General features: G+C 47.6%; 1 protein-coding gene across 1 annotated transcript; it reads left to right on the forward strand.

The window, feature by feature from the left end:
- The first annotated feature begins 1,230 nt into the window (after positions 1-1,230).
- On the forward strand, positions 1,231-11,277 carry COPS7B (COP9 signalosome subunit 7B). The gene is made up of 7 exons (XM_071566135.1): positions 1,231-1,337; positions 3,195-3,370; positions 4,550-4,625; positions 6,127-6,215; positions 6,790-6,992; positions 8,253-8,358; positions 9,921-11,277. The coding sequence occupies exons 2-7, from the start codon at positions 3,209-3,211 to the stop codon at positions 10,077-10,079; spliced, it is 795 nt and encodes a 264-aa protein (XP_071422236.1). The 5' UTR covers positions 1,231-1,337; positions 3,195-3,208; the 3' UTR covers positions 10,080-11,277.
- Positions 11,278-18,018: the final 6,741 nt, after the last annotated feature.

An 18,018-nucleotide genomic window follows, 5' to 3' on the forward strand; every position in this document is an offset into this window, starting at 1 on the left:
CATCTCTGTCCTTGCCTGACATCCCTTCTCTGCACAATGGGACCCTGGGGAGCTGCTGTGGGTGGCTCTGAGGCACAGGCTAAGCCCCATCAGTTTCCTTAATAGTTTCTGATGTTCATGCCTTGAAAGCTCCCCCTCCTAATTGTGCTGGTCCATGATTTGATCTTCAGGGACTGACTGTCTGAAAGGTAGAATCACTTTGCTCTTGGCTGAAGGATTTTTAACAGAGGCACACTTTATTCACAGCATGGCATGGATGAGCCTACAGGTCTCCAGGAGGGAATAACCCCTAATTCACTTGTTTTCACCCTTGCTTTTATACCCTCTCAAGAGTCTTCTGGCTCCTGACCTGTGCCCTGGAGAGGATCTGAACCCTTCCAGCTCCCTCCCTGCTTCCCAACATCACAGCCAGAGCTCTGCTCTCTGGTTTGTCGTTTGTATGGACATTTTCCTATGAAATTTAAAATCAGTTCTGGCACCCTGTGATCTTTCATCCCATTTCTTGGCATTTCCCAGGACAACTGGCCTGAGAGGCTCGGCTGACAGAATCACAGAATATCCTGAGTGGACAGGGACTCACATTGTCAAGCCCAAGTCCCAGCCCTGCACAGGGCAACCCCAGGAATCCCATTGCATGCACATTAACCTCCATCACAGGATCACAGAATAACTAAAGTTCGAAGGGACCCCTAAGGATCGTCTGGTCCAAATCCTCTCCCTGCACAGGACAGCCCCAACAGTCACACCACGTGTGGTGGGAGCGTTTTCCAAACACTCGATGAGCTCTATCAGGATTGGGGTTGTGGCCACTTCCCTGGAGAGCCTGTTCCAGTGCCCCGTCCAGCCATTCAATTTAATAACGGCCCCACTTTTAATAACGAAGTGACCTTACGACGGTGACCCTTTGCACAGTTTATTTTGGGGTGCACCTCCCGCGACGCCCCCACTGCACCTCGTATCCCCAAAAACAGGGGTGGGAATTCCCCTTGCCTCTGCTGAAAGGAGCTGCTCGGCGGGAACTGCAGCAGTTTCAGCACACGCAAGTGAAATTTGCTCCAAGGGCTGCGGACCACGGCTCTACAGCCGCCAGCCCGCCCAGCCCGCCGTGCCCAGCCCGCCCAGCCCGCCGTGCCCATCCCGGGACCCGCGGGATGCCGGGCCGCGATTCCCGGTCCCTGCGGCCGCGCGGGATGGGCGGAACGTTCGGCGCGGCCCGCGCGTTCCGGGGGGGAAGGGGCTGCGCGCGGACACCGGCGCCACCATCATGGCGGCCTGAGGCGCGGCGGGCTCGGCGCCGGGAGCGGCGGGCGGGAGGCCGGGAGCGGAGGAGCGGAGAGGTAATGCCGGGCACGGGGGAAATCTCCCGGGAACCAGGTCGGCGGTGAGGGACCTCCCCGGTAAATCAGCCCCTGCGGAAGGCCCGGGGGCTCTGCCGGGGGTCTGGGGAGGGCCGGAGAACCCCCGCCTGTGTGTGCGGGACTGCGGGCCGCTTCCCGCCCTGAGACCCCCGCCGGTACCTTGGAGAGGCCTGAGCGGGAGAGAAGCCCGGGTTATCCCCGGGCATGAGGCGTTGTAGCCTTTGGCCAAGCTCCGTTGGAGTGTTTTGTGTATTTCAGTCATTTCTCACCGGGGTAAGTCGGCTGTGGAGGCAGCGAGGCATTCCCGGTGACACGGGTGTGCAGACAGGTTGCAGCAGCACCGCAGTTGCCTGATCGTTTACTTGGAAAGGGGCAGAGTGTTGGCATCCCTAGCGGGGCACGGATACAGCCAGCCAGCCTTTTGTAACCTCACACTGCAGCGTGTGGTTTGGTTACCTGCGAGGGAGGACAATAGAACAGGGGAATCTGAATCGCATCCCCAGCTCAGTCAGCCCGAGTGCTCTCCTAAGGAAAATGTTCTCTGTGTTTGTTCCTTGTCTGTGCGTGGGGAGAGCAGCACTGATGTGTGAGGAATCCCTGTATGGCAGGGATTTCTCATTCAGAACTGAAGCTGTTCAGCCAGGCTGTTCTTGTGCCTCTGATGGAAAGAGGCTTTACCCTGAGAGCTGAGACATCTCTGTGTGCAGAGTGTGAAGGGTTTCCTGCTCAGATGGAGACCATTTGTACCTGCAGGTGTAAAGGAACAGAGCAAAGTGTATTTTTAGAAGCTGACTAATACAGGAAGCTGCAATGCCTTCACAAACCTTAAATTGGGTAGGCCTGGTGGAACTGCAACCCCGTGTGACTGTGCTCCCCCCACAGGGGAGGATGTGGGCCCGGTGGTCACAGAACCAGACAGGTTCTCTGCTGTTTGGTTTTCTTCACCAGAGTAAAGGTTACACCCTCTGCTTGATACAAACACAGCACAACTCCCTTCCTTGTCTGCTCAGTTCTTTGTTTGGCATCTTAATAACATGCTTGGGAAGTTTTTTCTCTGTTGTTTGTAAACAAACAACTCATTTTGTGGGACTTGTTAATAAATAGTGGTTTACATTTCAAAAGTAACATGTTGGTGCTGGGAGACAACATACACATCAGAAATGTCAGGCAGCAGCAGAAGACAAAGACCTCTCTTTACACTGACTTAAATAGAGCCTTTGTAGAAAGGGTATTTTTATCACTGGAGCTTTCCAGTTAACCCCAAACACTTGAACTGTAGAATGCAGACTGGTGAGCTGCTTACAGGCCAGTTCTGTTTGCTTTTTGGGCTCAGAAAGCAGTAGGAATTATGTACACACACTTTATCTGTAGCCAGTGTCAAAGGATGTGGGGGCATACAGTGTGGCTCAGTCCTTCACAGGCAATTACATTAATTGCTGTTCTGGGGGTGTGTATTGAGGACAGAGGAAGTCTCAGCTGACCTCCAGGAGGTGTATCAAGAAGCATGTTTACAGTTGGCACTATTGACAATATCACTGTAAGGAAAAATCTGAAAACAGCATGAAATCTAAACTCCTTTCCTACTAGCAAGAGAGGATCCTTTCAGGGACCTGACCAGACAGGAATTTTGCTCAGATACTGTATGAATTGTTTTTGCTCTCCAGATAAATCAGCAGTTGAACCTGCTGGGTTTCTGGCCTGTCCGCTGGGTGCTGAAGAAGAGCCTGGCTCTGCTGACACTGAAACATTGCTGTGCTCTGCACCTTCTGGTCCACTGCCAGGCAGAACTTGGCAGAGGAGAAAGGATGTATTAATATTATGTTATTTTATTGACAGGTTGAAAACCTAGAATGGCAGGAGAACAGAAACCGTCCTGCAATCTTCTAGAGCAGTTTATTTTACTGGCCAAAGGTACAAGTGGCTCAGCTCTGACTGCTCTTATAAATCAAGTGCTGGAGGCCCCTGGGGTTTATGTCTTTGGAGAGCTGTTGGAGTTAACAAACGTGCAGGAGGTAAGAGATGAGTTTCTATCCTAATGCCCCTTCTGCACTCCTCCAGTGTCAGGGATCCCCAGAAGTTTCCACACACAGGCTGTGCACGGAATTTCTGTGCCAGGAAGGGCCTGATGTGACTGATCTTGGTTCTGAGATGTTTGTGTAAGTGAGACTGATGTTCCTTTTGCCTTGTATATATTAGGTGTTAAGAAATACCTGTATAAAGCTTTGCTACCTTAGGGCAGTTGCTAAGACAGCAAAAACCTGGCAGTAGCACAGTAACAGTTGGAAGGAGGCACTTAGCCAGCCAGCAACAAAAAATCACATTCTACTCCTTTGCTGTCCTGGAAAGCAGAACTTCAATGCTCTCCAAAAGTCTTTGTGCACAGATCTCTCGTGTATCAGGCCTGGATGGTAATCAAATCCAAACCACTTCAAACCAAGATGGAAAGTAAGTTCCAGAGCTGTTGCTGAGAATGCCTTGCCAGCCCCCACCTCTACTACAATGAGAGGATGAATCTAAGCTGAGTATCTCTGCAGCTAGTTTGGCTTTCCACATGGGCTTTCAAATGTGCTTTCAGTGTTCTATGGTTATTCACCATCAAATCACAAGTGCTCTCTTTTCACTGGATTTGTGTGCAGCAAATGGTATTAAAAAACCCAGTCAATGAAAATCACTTCTTGGTGCTGCTGTTACTCCAGTGAAGTGTTTGCAGGCAAGGAGTGCTGTTACCTTCAGATGCACTCAACTCTCTGTTCCAGCGTGCTGTGCTTTGAAGCTGTGGTGGCTCTGCAGGTGAGCTGTCTTGGCTTTCACAGTAATAACCAGGATGCTTAACCAGCCATCACCATTGCCCGTTTTCTTATCACATGATGAGAAGAACTGGCCCTGTAGGTTGTCAGCTGAAATTAAGATTTGCCTCTTTCTTTTACCCCCTGAGGTGCCACACAAAGCAGTTGACAGTCCAAACTGTAGTTAAGTTCTGGTGCATAGAAATGGCTGGATCTTCTTGACTCTAAAACTATTGAAATTTACTGCTGCTTATGGGGCCTTAGCAAGGGTCCAACTCTTTAGGATTGTGTTGTAATTGCTTTTCTGGTACTTCTTGTGCTATGCAGGCTTAAACCATTCTGTTTCCTGTCAAGGTCATGTTGACTGTTCCTGTTTAATGTGAAATTTCTTTTCTCCCCATCCAGCTTGCTGAAGGGTCTAACGCTGCTTATTTCCAGCTGCTGAACCTGTTTGCGTATGGAACGTACCGGGACTATGTAGGTAAGGACTGCTGCCTGCCTGCAGAGTGCAGGGCTGGGCTGCCCTGGGGGATTGTCAGGGGCAGGTCTTTGCTTTATGTGATGCCTGGTGTAGTTTAGCTGGGTCAAAGTGTCCAAGAATAGAATTTGCTTGGGAGGAGAATCATCTGTAGGGGTTCTCTGGGTCACAGGTGCTTTTTCGTTGCTAAAATTAAAGGAAGGGTGAGAGGCTGTGGTGTGTTCCTGGTTTGGATGGGACTGCAGCACTGCATTGAATTGGTGTGTAGCAGAATTCATTGACGTTCACAGAGCACTTACCTCTGCAATTTCAGACATCTCTTTGGAAATTTACATGACACTGGTTATGGAAACTGCAGAAAACTTACCCAAAATTGTTCTGCATTATTTATAAAAACCTACATAGTTTATGAGATAACGTTTTATTCTGTGACAGCGTTGCTGAAACAAAATGAAGAATTTCTTAGCTAGAATACAAGTTGAAATAATGACTTTTATACAGCTTCAGAAGGACTATGTGTGATTCATTTTTGTATCTGTCGAAATGAGCTTTTATCTCTGGTGCTGATGCTTCAATTCTGCTGCAATTTAATGCTTCATTTGTGGGTAGCAGCCTCATCCAGACCATTATAGGGTGTGACAAATAATTCTGTCATAGTGCTGGCTATCACTGTGTGGATGAGCTATCTAGTTCTGTAAGAAGTGGCACCTGTAAGTGCAAGGACTGGAAATTCCAGTGGCTGTGTAGCAACATGAGCCTCATGAATTCTGTGACTGATGAGACGATGTGTTTGCTGTGCATGGCTCTTGTGTCCTGTGTGTGACAGCACAGTTTGTTCTTCCTTTTCTAGTGAAGAAAGAGAAATAGGTAAAAGTAGTCAAAATGTAGAGCATTGGATGAGGTGGGATGGATGGGAGAACTTGGGTGGCCCTGAAGCATTAATTTCCATTAAAGCAGATATTTTAAAGAGTTTTTTTGCTTTGGAGAGCTGCCAGTTTCCTTTCTGTTCTTAAGTATTCATGAGGCACCTGGATATAATACAGTGACAATGTGGCCATCTAGATTAGTAATTTCTCCTCTCTTCCTCAGCCTGGTACTTTACACTTGTATTTTACACTTTAAATTCTGCAGCTCTTCAGAGAAATAAAACCAGCTGTATTTGCAACCAGATTGGCCAAGGGGGAATCTTTTATTCTGTCAACTTGTTAATGAAATAAAAATGACTTTTTAGAAACAAAGCATAGACCAACTGTTTTGGCAGGGCACTACTTGTGATTTACCTTCTAGTTCCAGAAACAGAATTACTAAAGAAGCAGAGAAGAATTGAATTGCCAAGTTGGTTTTACCTTTTCTCCTCTCTCCCTGGGTGAGCAGCAGCACCCACAGTATCTGGAGGAGTTCAGCCTTTCAGGGTTTAGTGTAGCCTAACTGGCCTGAAGTTCTGCAGCCTGATTTTGTAATGTTTGAAGTAAAGTTCTGAATCTTGTCTTTTTGACATTAACAGCAAACAAAGACAACCTGCCTGAATTAACAGTGACTCAGAAAAACAAGCTGAAGCACTTGACGATCGTGAGCTTGGCCTCGCGAATGAAGGTAAAGCGTGTGGTGTGTGACAGCACTTGTCTCTTGGGTTTGTTTTAGAAAATGGCATCCATTCCTTAGCACTGAAGTTGTATCAGACTGCACAAGTACTCAGAAAAAATCCTGTACTAGGAAAGTACAGTGTCCTCTCCTGGTGCCTTTGGGAGATGAACTTAGTGGACTTCCATGGATGAGGTGTGAGGGTGTCCAAACTGATGTGCAAATTGGTCAGGAAGGCCTGGGAAACTTTGTATGGCTTCTTTCACTGCTGGAGATAGAGAATCATACTTAAAAACACTGACTTTTTGTTCTAGAGAAAGCTAAGCAACACTTTTAGTTTGTTCTACAATCTCATTACCTTTTTTCTTCTAGAATGTGCTATGTCAAAGCTTCAGGAATTACCAAATTGTGTCAGAATATTTCACAGAAAGCCTGGCAGGTGTTTGTTCTGCCACCATCAGTCACTGCTGCACATGCAGGTTAAAGTGTAGGAAACAATAGACATTTGAGCCTTCAGCTTTTGAGACTTAGCTGTTCATTTTTGGCTCCATGACTGTTAACTTATTCTTGGTCTTGCTGTTTTTAGTGCATTCCTTATTCTGTGTTGCTGAAGGACCTGGATATGAAGAACCTCAGGGAGCTGGAAGATCTGATTATTGAAGCAGTTTATACAGATATTATCCAGGGGAAGCTGGATCAACGAAACCAGGTGTTAGAGGTGGATTTTTGTATTGGTAGAGACATTCAGAAGAAGGACATCAGTAACATTGTCAAAACACTCCAGGAATGGTGAGGCAGTCTCTCTGTCTTTCTTGTTGCTTGTGCATAGCTTGCCCTGGTTTTTGCTTATCCTCGGATTTTCAAGTGCTGGCTCAATTTCACCATGTTCCATTATCAGGAGTCTCATGCTATAAATCAGCATGTGGGGGAGGAGTCTCTTGGGCAAGTTTTCCAAGATGCCATTTGGGATTCAATTTGTGTTATATCAAGCCAAACTGCACCACACTGTGAGCTTCTGCTCTCACTGTAGCTTTGACATGGTAGGATCCCAGCGAGGAGTCAAGGCCTTTGCAGAGAGAGGTGCCAGACTGGACTCAAGGTCCTCTGCTGGGAGCTACTCCCCTTCCTGCTGTTACACTTGATAACGAAAACAGAACTGTTGCTTTTCGGCCTTTCTCACTGTGATGAGAACTCTGTGGGCAAATTCTAGAGAATCACAGCTCCTTGGAGGGGATGGCTCTTCAAGCTTGAAGCTTCAGGTCCCTCTGTCCTCTCTTTGTTCCTGCAAATGCAGGTTGTCTGCAATCACAGTGAGGCTGGGGTATTATCCTTTTATACCTTTGCCAGGAAGTTGATTCTCATCTTTTTATAGAACTCCCTTCCCACCCAAAGAAATTCCCCTGTAGACTGTTGAGCCTGTCTGCAGGTCCTGAGCTGACTGGGAGTTGCTTCCTAGTTGCTATGGTAATGAGTGCATGAAAAGTACTTAAACTGCTGGGCAAATACCCTCTCCTGAGGTGAGGGCAGGTTTTTTGTTTCTCTGCTCCAACTCCCTCAGTCCCATCATGGTGGGGGGGCTCTGGCAGCTTCCAGGACCTTACAGGACTGTTTGGAAGGTAACAGTGAACTCACTGACAGTTCTCTCTTGGTCTTCTCCAGTTCTGAGTTCCCTGTTGAATGCTCTTGTCAGTTGAACATTTAACAGGCAGGGGGATTACCTTAATGTTACTTTTTTTGTTTAATTTTAAAATTTTACTTTTAAATACTGTGTTGCATCCCTGTTGAAGCTGTAATTCTGACTGAAAAGGAAGGTGGAAGTAGATTGAACCTGCCCTTACTCTTTGATTGTAAAGAGTAACATGAACTCTCTAGGGAATGCTGTGAAATGCATCGATGCAGCAAAGCTTTTCTTGCCAGTTTTCTGCAACTCTAAGCAGGAGGTATAAATTTAATAATCTCTTAAACTTTTGGATGAGTGTGACTTTTCCATGCCTGATGGAGCTGCTCTGGAGAGAACTCGTGAACACTGACATGGTTTGTATCTTGCAGGTGCGATGGTTGTGAGGCAGTTCTTCTAGGAATTGAGCAGCAAGTACTTAGAGCCAACCAGTACAAAGAGAACCATCACCGAACTCAGCAGCAGGTAGAGATGGAGGTGGGTACAGAATCATTTCAGCTCTGTGCTGTTTGATAAATGTTTGCACAAGAAAATAATCTGGTAACACCTGGTTGATTGTGAAGGCTGTGTGAAGCAGGCTAGCAGTCATGCAAATCAGATGTGGGAGAAGAAAACACGTCTGTTTCTGAGTGCTAGTAAGGCCACAAACATCAAATTTGCCTGCTCTGAGCAGATTGGACCATTCTTGATACATTTTTTATAAACTTTAAGGGTAGGTGACAGGACTGGTTTTTCCTGTATTGATTTTTGTTGAAAACTGTGCTTTTAGCATAAAACTTTGATGCAATTTATAAATCATAGAATAATAGAATCGACTGGGTTGGAAAAGACCTTCAAGATTATCAAGTCCACCCCTTGGTCCAACTCCAGTCCCTTTACCAGATCATGGCACTCAGTGCCACGGCCAATCTCAGTTTAAAAACCTCCAGGGATGGGGAATCCACCCCCTCTCTGGGCAGGCCATTTCAATGCCTGATTACTCTCACTGGAAAGAATTTTTTTCTGATCTCCAACTTAAATTTCCCCTGGCAGAGTTTGAGCCTGTGCCCCCTTGTCCTTTCGTACGAGGCAGGCAGGAAGGAAAAAAAAGAACAGAGCCTGAAAGTGTGGTTAACAAAAATCTCTGGAGCCTCGTTTCTTTTGCAAGAAGCGTCCCCGGCAGGTTCCGCGGGGGTCGGGGCGGGCCCGACCGGGCCCTGGCGCGCTCCCGCCCGTAGGTGGCAGCACGAGCCCGCGGTCCGGCCTGGCCCCTGCGCCCAAACCCGCCTAACGCCGCCGGGAAGGTGCGAGCGGACCTCCCAAGGCGGTGGAGCCCTGCGGGTTGATGTTTGCGTGTGCTTGGCGGCTCGATCGGCATCCATAGCACATTTTGTTTGCCAGGTGCCTTTGGCCTGGAGTTGGCACACCTGACTCCCAGAACTCTGGGGTTTTTTTAAGATTTGCCTATTGTGTTTGTTGTGAGGCCTGCAGTGTTCCAGGGGACAGAGGATGGTGCCTGGTGATGTATCTCTCCTTTTCAGCCAGAGTAGCAGAAACACTAGTGCTGCCTCCCATGAAACCAATTTCTGTTACTGCTTCTAGCAAATACCTGTGGCTCAGACAGCCAACTAAGCCAAATGGCATTTTCCCTTTTCAAGTGCTGTCCTAAGAGTAATTTTTTTTTCACAGTCCCTTTTGCCTTTCCCGCTTCTGGCCAACAGAATGGTGGGATGATTGCCTTCTGCATCAAGGCCATAGTAGGTCCCTCCAGCCAGGCAGAAAGGTGGTACAATATTGTGCCATTGTCTCTTAGGATAAAAAAAAGTAAGTCCTAGGTATTCCATATTGGACTCAGACTAGAAATATTAACAGGTCTGGCTGTAAGTGAGGATAGAGCATTACTTTTAATAAACTCCAATGCAGAGCATGTTACTGCTGGGAGAGTCTCTTTGGTAATCTCCATTCTATACTCCAGGTGATTTTCAATATGTTTATGAACAGAGTTTCTGCTACAAGGGAAGGAAGAAGCAGGTGCTGATTCACTGTCTCTTCTTGGCCAGGTCACAAACATAAAGAAAACATTAAAAGCTACAGCCTCATCGTCGGCACAAGAGATGGAACAGCAGCTGGTAGAGCGAGAGTGCCCTCCACACACAGAACAAAGGCAGCCCACAAAGAAGATGTCCAAAGTCAAAGGGCTGGTCTCCAGCCGCCACTAGAACATACCAATTAAGTGTCATTCAGTTAGGAATGACAACAGGAGGAGCAAAAAGGGCCTGCGCCTCCTTTTTCAGTGGGTTCTGGGCCAGTCCCTTCCAGGCTGGCAGATAAAAGCCCTGTTTGAATGCAGCTCCCAGATAGCAGCACCTGGCTAAGTTACACTGTGCAGCCCCTATGAATTTTCAGGGTGTCCTTCTGGTCCTGTAAAGAGGGACTTTTAAAGAAAGGGACTAACCAAAAGGGGCAGAAAATAACAAAATATCTGTGGACAGTTTTGCTCCCTCCCAGCTAGTTTTTTTGCTGCTTAACCTTGAGGAAGCTGCTGTACTAAATCAGATCTTGGAAGAGCTTCTATAACAAGTGTTTGAATCCCAGGGTTGAAATGTGGCTACCAAAGCCAGGCTGGGAGTGAGGAAGCCATCAGCACAGATCTTTTCATTCCCAAAGGGAGTGCAGGAAGGTTTCTAGGCCGGGAACTGCTTTACGTGGAAGTCTTCAGCCTTTCTGCTACCCCTGTCTTATTTTAAACTGGGGTGAAATTCACACTACCTCGCTCTGTGAAGATGTGATCCAGTGCTGGGCTGTTTACTTAACTGCCTGTTTACTGCCCTTACTAAGCCCTTTAATCTCTCACAGATTTAAAGCACTGTTCTGCATCTCTGAGGCATCAATACAATAAGGAGGAATCAGGCTGCTCTTTCACGCCTTCCTTCTTGCAGGTGGTTAGGGGCACGCTAGAAACTGTTCCTCCTGAATGTGATGTGACCTCCCAGAGCTGCTTGTGAGTTGTTTCCCCCACTGATACCTTTGAAGGGTAATGCATTCACTCTTCCCTGGATGCTGGGGACAGTGGTCTGCATGGGAGTGGAGCCTGTTTGGCATCGAGGCAGGCTGGTGGCCCAGGACCCACTGGCAGGGGTCGCAGCAGCATCCCCTTGCTGAAGCAATGGACTTGACTTGTCTTTCTGAATTTTGAACACGTTCAGGTTGTATTTTCTTCACTTTTTTTTGTACATTGTTGTGATTCTAAAGCATTTCAACCTTTGTTTTGTGGGTTTTTTTTATTTGTTACAGACTAACTTCAGGTGATTTGCACCTAGTTTGTCAAGGTGTGGGGGTTTTTTTAAGGGGGAAGCATTGGAACTGCAATTCATAAAAAAGCACATTTTAGAAAAAAAATTAAAAATGCTGATTTAATGTCAGAGTCTGGAGTCTTGACTTTGAGGCTGATTTAGGCTTGTAGTCCAATGGCACTTGTTGACTTGAGAATTTACTTGATTCTTGGTATTTGTTATCCAAAGATCTGACTGAGCTTCCTTGTTCATCTGGGAGGCAGAGCAGTGTTCTTCACATTTTGTCAGTAGTTCATCTTTGTTCAAATTTGTGCAGAAGGATCTGTGGCAAAGCTGATAGCTGAGCCCGGTGTCCTGACCCTAAACAGCTTTGGCTGGCTGTGGAAGGTTTGTAGTTGTGCTCTGTCTTAGGCCATTCTCTTCCTTCCTTTGGGTCTAGCAGAGTGCTTCTTTGTAGTTTGGCCCCCTCATTCCACTTCTGTAAAGAGAAGAGCTTTGTGTGAGCAGGCAGGGGAGCTGTTCAAGCAGAGGACTGTGACAGTGCTCCAGTCCTGCAACCGGCTGTCACCTGCACTTGCTTGTACAACGCACGTGCCTTCCTCTTAGTGCTACCAGGACCCTTTGCCATCTGCGTGTTTGCAGTCCTCAGTCACAGGAGTTGTTCACTTGGGAAAGTAAATCTCTCCTTCTCCTGCAGTGCAGGCACACCAGCTTTTAATCTGGAGAGGTAGATCTAAGTAACCCCTCTCCAGCTTTCTCTGGGTCAAGTCCCAGAGGCTTCTGGTTCTGATCAGGCTTCTGATTCTTTACCAGCTCTGTTCCCCTAGAAATGCAAGCTAAAAAATGCCCAGGGAAGGATGTTAAGTGAATAAGCCCAGAGCTCGAAGCCCTCCCCTGTATCTCAAGGGAGCTGTTCCCCAAGTAGTGGCAGTACTAGTTCCTGTCCCAGCTTCTCCCAGTGTTCAGCTGACAGCTTCTGAGAGGTGCAGGTGGACCTTGTGTGCCCAAATCTGAGTGATGAGGGTGGACTGCGTCTGTTTCTGGCTTTCTGTGTGGACAGCTGCAGTGTACTGCTCATCCAGTTCCTCACTGGGTTTGACTAGTGAGGATGGGCTCTGTGGTCCTGACTAGCTGGGTTTTTTTGCTTCCCACTTGTAATATCAGTTCTGCAAAGAGGCAGGAGGAATACAAATGCCTTTGGAAATCGTTTTTAGCTCCTCAGCAAGCCACAGTCTGGTGGGGAAATAGATGTGAGTTTGGCACCCTTGGTATTTATTCCCTGTCAGTTACAGGAGTCACATTAGTTTGCTGGAGCTTCTTTAGTGTGTTGGAAGTTTTTGAGTTTGGTCTTACGTTTTTGCTGTTCTCAAAGCCTAGCTGGGGGTGAGGATCTTATTTATGCTTTGGTACCCATTGCCTTTGATCAGCAAAGAAGCAAGGGAGGAAATAGCGCTGAATAAAGAGCTGTCCCGTGTTTGATGGCGACAGAGGACGGAGAAGGGATGGGGTATTGGAGAGAATGGAGCTGTTTGCGTGTTTGGCTTTCCTGGTGTGCCAGCGACGGGCTTGGTGCCGCAAAAGGAGGGGGGTGTCTGCAATGAGCCCAGGCTGAGATGAGTCATTAACAAATGACATGCATAGAGTACCTGGGGGAGGCAAACAGCTCTGCAGCAGCTGGTTAATGAATCTGGCTTGAAGGAAAGAGTTAGAAGCTATTCCGGGAATGAAGCAGAAGGCAGAGTTGTTAACAGAGAAGGATGCAGGAGGTGCTATACTATTGGAGAAGGACAACAGATAAAGACTGAGTTGGCTCCCTGTGACTGCAGGAAGGGCAGCAACTCAGAGCAGAGTTGTGTGAATTAGGGGCTGAATTGTAGAGAGCTTTGAGTGGGGATTGCCCAGGGAGCTTAACTGTGCTGTGGGGATGGGAGAGAGGTGGGAACAGAGGCAGATTTGATGCAAACTCACATGTATTGGTTGTGCCTGCTGGAGTCAGTTGAGGCAGCTTGTCAGAGCACTGCTGGACTCTGCTGGATGCTGCTCCCTGGCGTTGGGCGGGCATCCTGCCCTGCTTTGGTTTATGGCAGCAGAGGGCTGCTCCAGCTCCAGCTCCCTCCACGATTGCAGCAGGACAGACTTTTAGCTATTGAACTGCTGTTCGCTGTCTCCTCCACTCGGAGGGAGACAAAGTAGATGGAGCTGCCTTCTCTCTGCTCTTCAGGGCTTTATTGTCTAGCTTTGTGTTCTGCAGCTCCACTTGTACTAGTGCTTGTTTAATATGGAATTGAGCACTGAGCTGGAAAATGGAAGAGAAGATCTCAGCTGATTGCAGTGCTGGTAGGCTGCCCTAGCCCTAAAGCTGTGCCTCATGCTAACAAATATCCCTGGCATTCCTGCTGTGACTCAGTTGATACCAGCTAACATCAGGCAATTCTGGAACATGATAAAGCAATGCTGATGTCAGTCTTCTACAGAAAAAAAAGGCTTTGCTCAAAATCTATTCACCTTTTACTTCCCTCTTCACCTTCTCAGGTAAGTTGAATGCTAGGTTAGTCTTGTGTTGAGAGCAGGAGGGAAGATCAGTGATGCTGACAGACCCTTCCATGTTGACATTTGAGACCCATCCTGCAATCGGTCTTGTGCAGACTTCTGAAATCGTGTGGGTGCTTGTGGAGCTGCCCACAGGCTTGCAGGTCTCTCTCTCTGCATCATGTGCAAGAGAGGACCTGCAGAGCTGCTCTCCAGAGTGGAGCTGGGGAGAGCAAAACTTTTGTTCTTATAGGGGCAGTGCTGGAAAGAGGTGGCCATTCTACCATCAGCCCTGCAAAGGGAATTTTGCTGAAGAGCTGCTAGTTCCTGGAAGAGTAGGAAATGATCAGACCTCAGAGGGTGGTTTTGAGTTTAGTGTTCCTGTCATATGAAGGGAATATGCGTTGGTCCCTGTGTGCAAAGCAGACTTGGATTTACTCATTGCGGGGGGAACAGAAGGAAGAGTGCCCTTAGCTTTGATAGCTCTATTAGAATGTGACAAATTATGTGGGTAAACCAGACTTTTCCTAAACTTTCAGTTCTGGACAGTGAGTGCAGCTAAGCTGGAAACCACACAAAGGCACCCCGGTGGGGTAAAACAGTCCAGGCTTGTGCATTTGTAGGGCTGCTGTGCCAGTTGCAAACTGCAGTGGAGATAAACAATCTTGCTCTTTATTATTCTGAATAACGGGGAAATGGGGAAATAGAAGAACCTGCCCCACAAGTATAGAGACCCAGCTAGCCTGGTGGACACCTACTCCCAAACAAAGTGACTTGGCTTTTTCCACCCCACTAATTCTTCTATACCATCTGACCTAATGCAAGGGAAGCAAAACCTGAATCTATGTCGCATATTTTTGTGTAATTTGGAAGAGAGTAACCCAGGGGCATCAAGAAAAGTAAATTAAAGTTTAGAGGGATCTCAATTCCTGCTTGTAACCTCAACCTTGTATTCTTAATATGAAATTTTAGCCTGACAGTCCAATTGAATTTCTCAGCAAAGTTTTTAGAAATACGTCATTGTTTCACTCTGCTCCATGACCAAGGTCAGTGTCTATCAGGGACTGTTGACATTTTGTTGATATTTCATCAAGTTTGGCTCTACTACAGAGCTACCAGAGGTAAGTGATTGAGGTGTACTGTAAAGAGAGTGTGTGTTTACCCCCTAACCTGGGCTGATCCTGCTTCTCAGTGTTCCTGTGGTGGTATTCCCCTCTCTGGTGAACTGGGCAAGGAAAAGGCAGAGCAGCACTTTGTTCCCTGTCTCCAAATCCACAGGTACAGATGCTTCTTTTTCCCACAGTGTGTGCATCTCATGAGATACCCTGTTGCAAATTGCCTGGATGTGGTAGCTGTGACCACAACTTTTTCTTGTTGATAAGCAAAGATGTTCCTGCTCTAGTGAATGTACATACACACTGGAAAATCCAGGCAGGATGCTGTAAGTTCATTTAACAGTCCTGAAATGTGTATTTCCCCACGGAGCACAGTAGCCCTTGCTTGGTGTGATTGTAATAGAAGATGGGACACTCTTGCATGTCTCCAGGTCTCCTATAGAGGCTTTGAAATACCTGTGTCAATTCTAAAATGATGTAATCACACATGATACTTCTGTGTTTCCAGGAAAGCTGTTCATGGTGGGTAAGCGAAGCCTCGCTTTATCAGGGATCGGCCTTTTTGTGAGTGTTTGGAGCTGGTCTGTCTGTAGGCTATATCTTCATGGGTCTCAGGTTTGGAAGTAGTGCTGCCTAGCCCTCCAGACTCTTCCCAAAGATGCTCTGTACCTCAGCAGCCCTCATGGTTCAGTCAGTATCTCAGGATTACCACAGTCCTAGGGATGCTGTGTGCTGATGCAGTAAGTAATGTTTCAGTGTTTCATTGTCACCTTCACAGCTGTTAGAGAGCAGCAGTTCCTTCAGGATCACCTGCCAGCTGTGGTGCTGCACCTTTTACATCACGGCTGTGAGATGACGCCTCTCCTTGCTGGCAGACAAGCCAGGTGGGAACGCGCAGACCATTGCCTGGCTTAGCATAAAGGAAGTCAAGGACAAGGACAGTGTTACGAATACGGGGCAGAGCACAGAGCTGCATCCTCTTCCAGCTCTGCTGCAGAGAGTAACCTTGGGCAGATCAGCTCTCTGCAGCTGAGTTTCCCAGGACAGCCTTGGTCCTGCATGCTCACTGAGACAGGGGTTTGTGAAGGGCTTTGGTCTCCTGGCTGGGCAGAGGTTCATTGCTGATGGAATTGAAGAAGATGCGTATGTGCAGTAGGGGGGAAATCTTAAACCTTTTAAGCTTTTCCAGAAGTTATCTTCCTCCTCTGTAGCATACCCTTCTTTTCCCCTGTTGCAGATAAGGTGGTCCATTGTGGGAATATCAGCCTGGAGTATTATGGGTAATATACCAGGTTAATTATGGAGGGGGCAGGAAAAATAGCCTGTGCCGTTTTCAACAATATCAAAGGGATGCTACCTAATGATTTTCCTATTAGCTCTTTTCCCAGCCTGCCAGAGTTGCTGCAGAAGTGTCATTTACAAAGGCAGTTTGCAACTCATTACCCTGAATTTTCACTGTAGTTCTGCTCCAGAGAGCGTGGGCTTTTGCTGCGTGCCCCAACCAAATGAATTGCCTGATTTGGTTAGTGCTGCCATCCCTTCTGACAAGGTTAGTTGCTGACTGACAGGAAAGGGGCCTGAATTCAATTCCCTTCTTGTTTTCGACTCACACTTGTGTCAAGCACAGGCTCCCTCTGGAAGCTGCCCTGTGATCCCTTCCCTTTGTTTTTCTGCATTCTGAAGGAAGCAGGCCATGCTTGGAGAAGTTCTGCAGCAAGTGGCAGGGGCATCTGTGCTACTGCCCCTGGCAGTCCCTGCTCAGTGCCTCAAGTCCCTTTCCAGCTGGAAAATTCCTTTGCTCTCCTGTTCTGGGGCTCTGGGTTTTTCTTTTTTTCATTGCTTTGGGATTTGCTGTCACCTGAGCTGGACTTTATAACCCTTCAGCAATACATACCTTGGAAAAGTTGCAGTGTGGGCTGAGAGAACAGAACTAATTTCCCACACATTAGAGGACAACTGTGTCCCTGTTGTTGGAGCTCCAAGGTCTGCTCCAGCCTGTTTGGGCTTTGCCAGGCACTTGTACACCAGTGCTGGAGAAAGCTTTTTGTCCTTTTTCACTAAGAGAGCAGTGTGCTTTTTCATGCTGAGTGCCTATGGCTCAACTCCTGCTAGGAAGAGCTCCTGGAGAGAAGAAATCAAGACTGGTTCCTATGTCATGTCACAAGTGCTCCCACTTGGAAGCTGAATGTGGGTACTGCTCATTGAGCTGGTGGCACAGGAAATGTGTAGATGCTGAGAATGCTAATTTGACCCGAGTGTGACAGAGGAGCCTGGGACTCCTGCCTCCCTCACTTCCGGGTGTGTGGACACACCTGCTAAATGCTGTTCCCTGAGCCTGCAGTTGAGATGTCAGATGCCACCCTCAGAGACTGCAGCTTGCATCCAGGATATCCCTTGTTTAGTTACTCTGTCTCTGGGCTGGGATGAGAGGGAAGCTTTTCAGTGCTAGCCCTGATCATTTTACTGGGTGTCTTGAGGATCTCACCTAGCTGACCCACAGGGGAGACAGTGATGTGAGATCAGTTTGTTTCTGCTGCATGTAATGCCTCCTCCACTCTTGATTAGATTCCTGTGGTCCCTCTTTCTTGCTGCTCTTGTTTGCTGCTGAGCACCTGTCAAGGAGATACACTTGTGCCTGTCCATCCTGCCTCCTTCCCTCCCAGGGTCTTGATTTTGTTCCCCATAGGCAACATCTTAATGTGGTCCTTCAGCTGCTGCTCCCTTTGCAGCTGGACTCTGGTGGCAGCACGAGATGGGTACCTGACTAGGATGGAGGCTGTGCTCATGCAAGGTTAGAAATGTCACCTGTGCACTCCTAACCTGATGATTGAGCTGTTGGGTGTCTGGATGAATCCTCTTGTCCTGTGAACCTCATGTTCTCCAATAGTTGGGGTGAGTCTGGCTGAAGGTTTCTATGGTTTCCTGGTGGTTGCTAAGGAAAAGAACTGTGCTGCTCTGGGTCTTGGTGACTTTCTTTTTGCCCTGTCCTAGGCACTGGAGCCCAGCAGAACATAATGCTTGTTGTTTCTCAACCCACTACAATGGTCAGGGCATAATTTGTGACTCCTGTCACAGCTGGGCTGGGTGCCTGCCACTCTTTTTCTAAGGCCTCTTTGAAGAATGAGACCAAAGAGCCTTCATGCAGGAGTTTGCGTGTTTGCTGCACTCCCCACCCCCTCACTTGCTGTTTCCTTTAGAGCTCCAAGTCATTTTAATGATTT

Source organism: Pithys albifrons, chromosome 11 (assembly GCF_047495875.1).
Source record: "Pithys albifrons albifrons isolate INPA30051 chromosome 11, PitAlb_v1, whole genome shotgun sequence".
Lineage (NCBI taxonomy): Eukaryota > Metazoa > Chordata > Aves > Passeriformes > Thamnophilidae > Pithys > Pithys albifrons.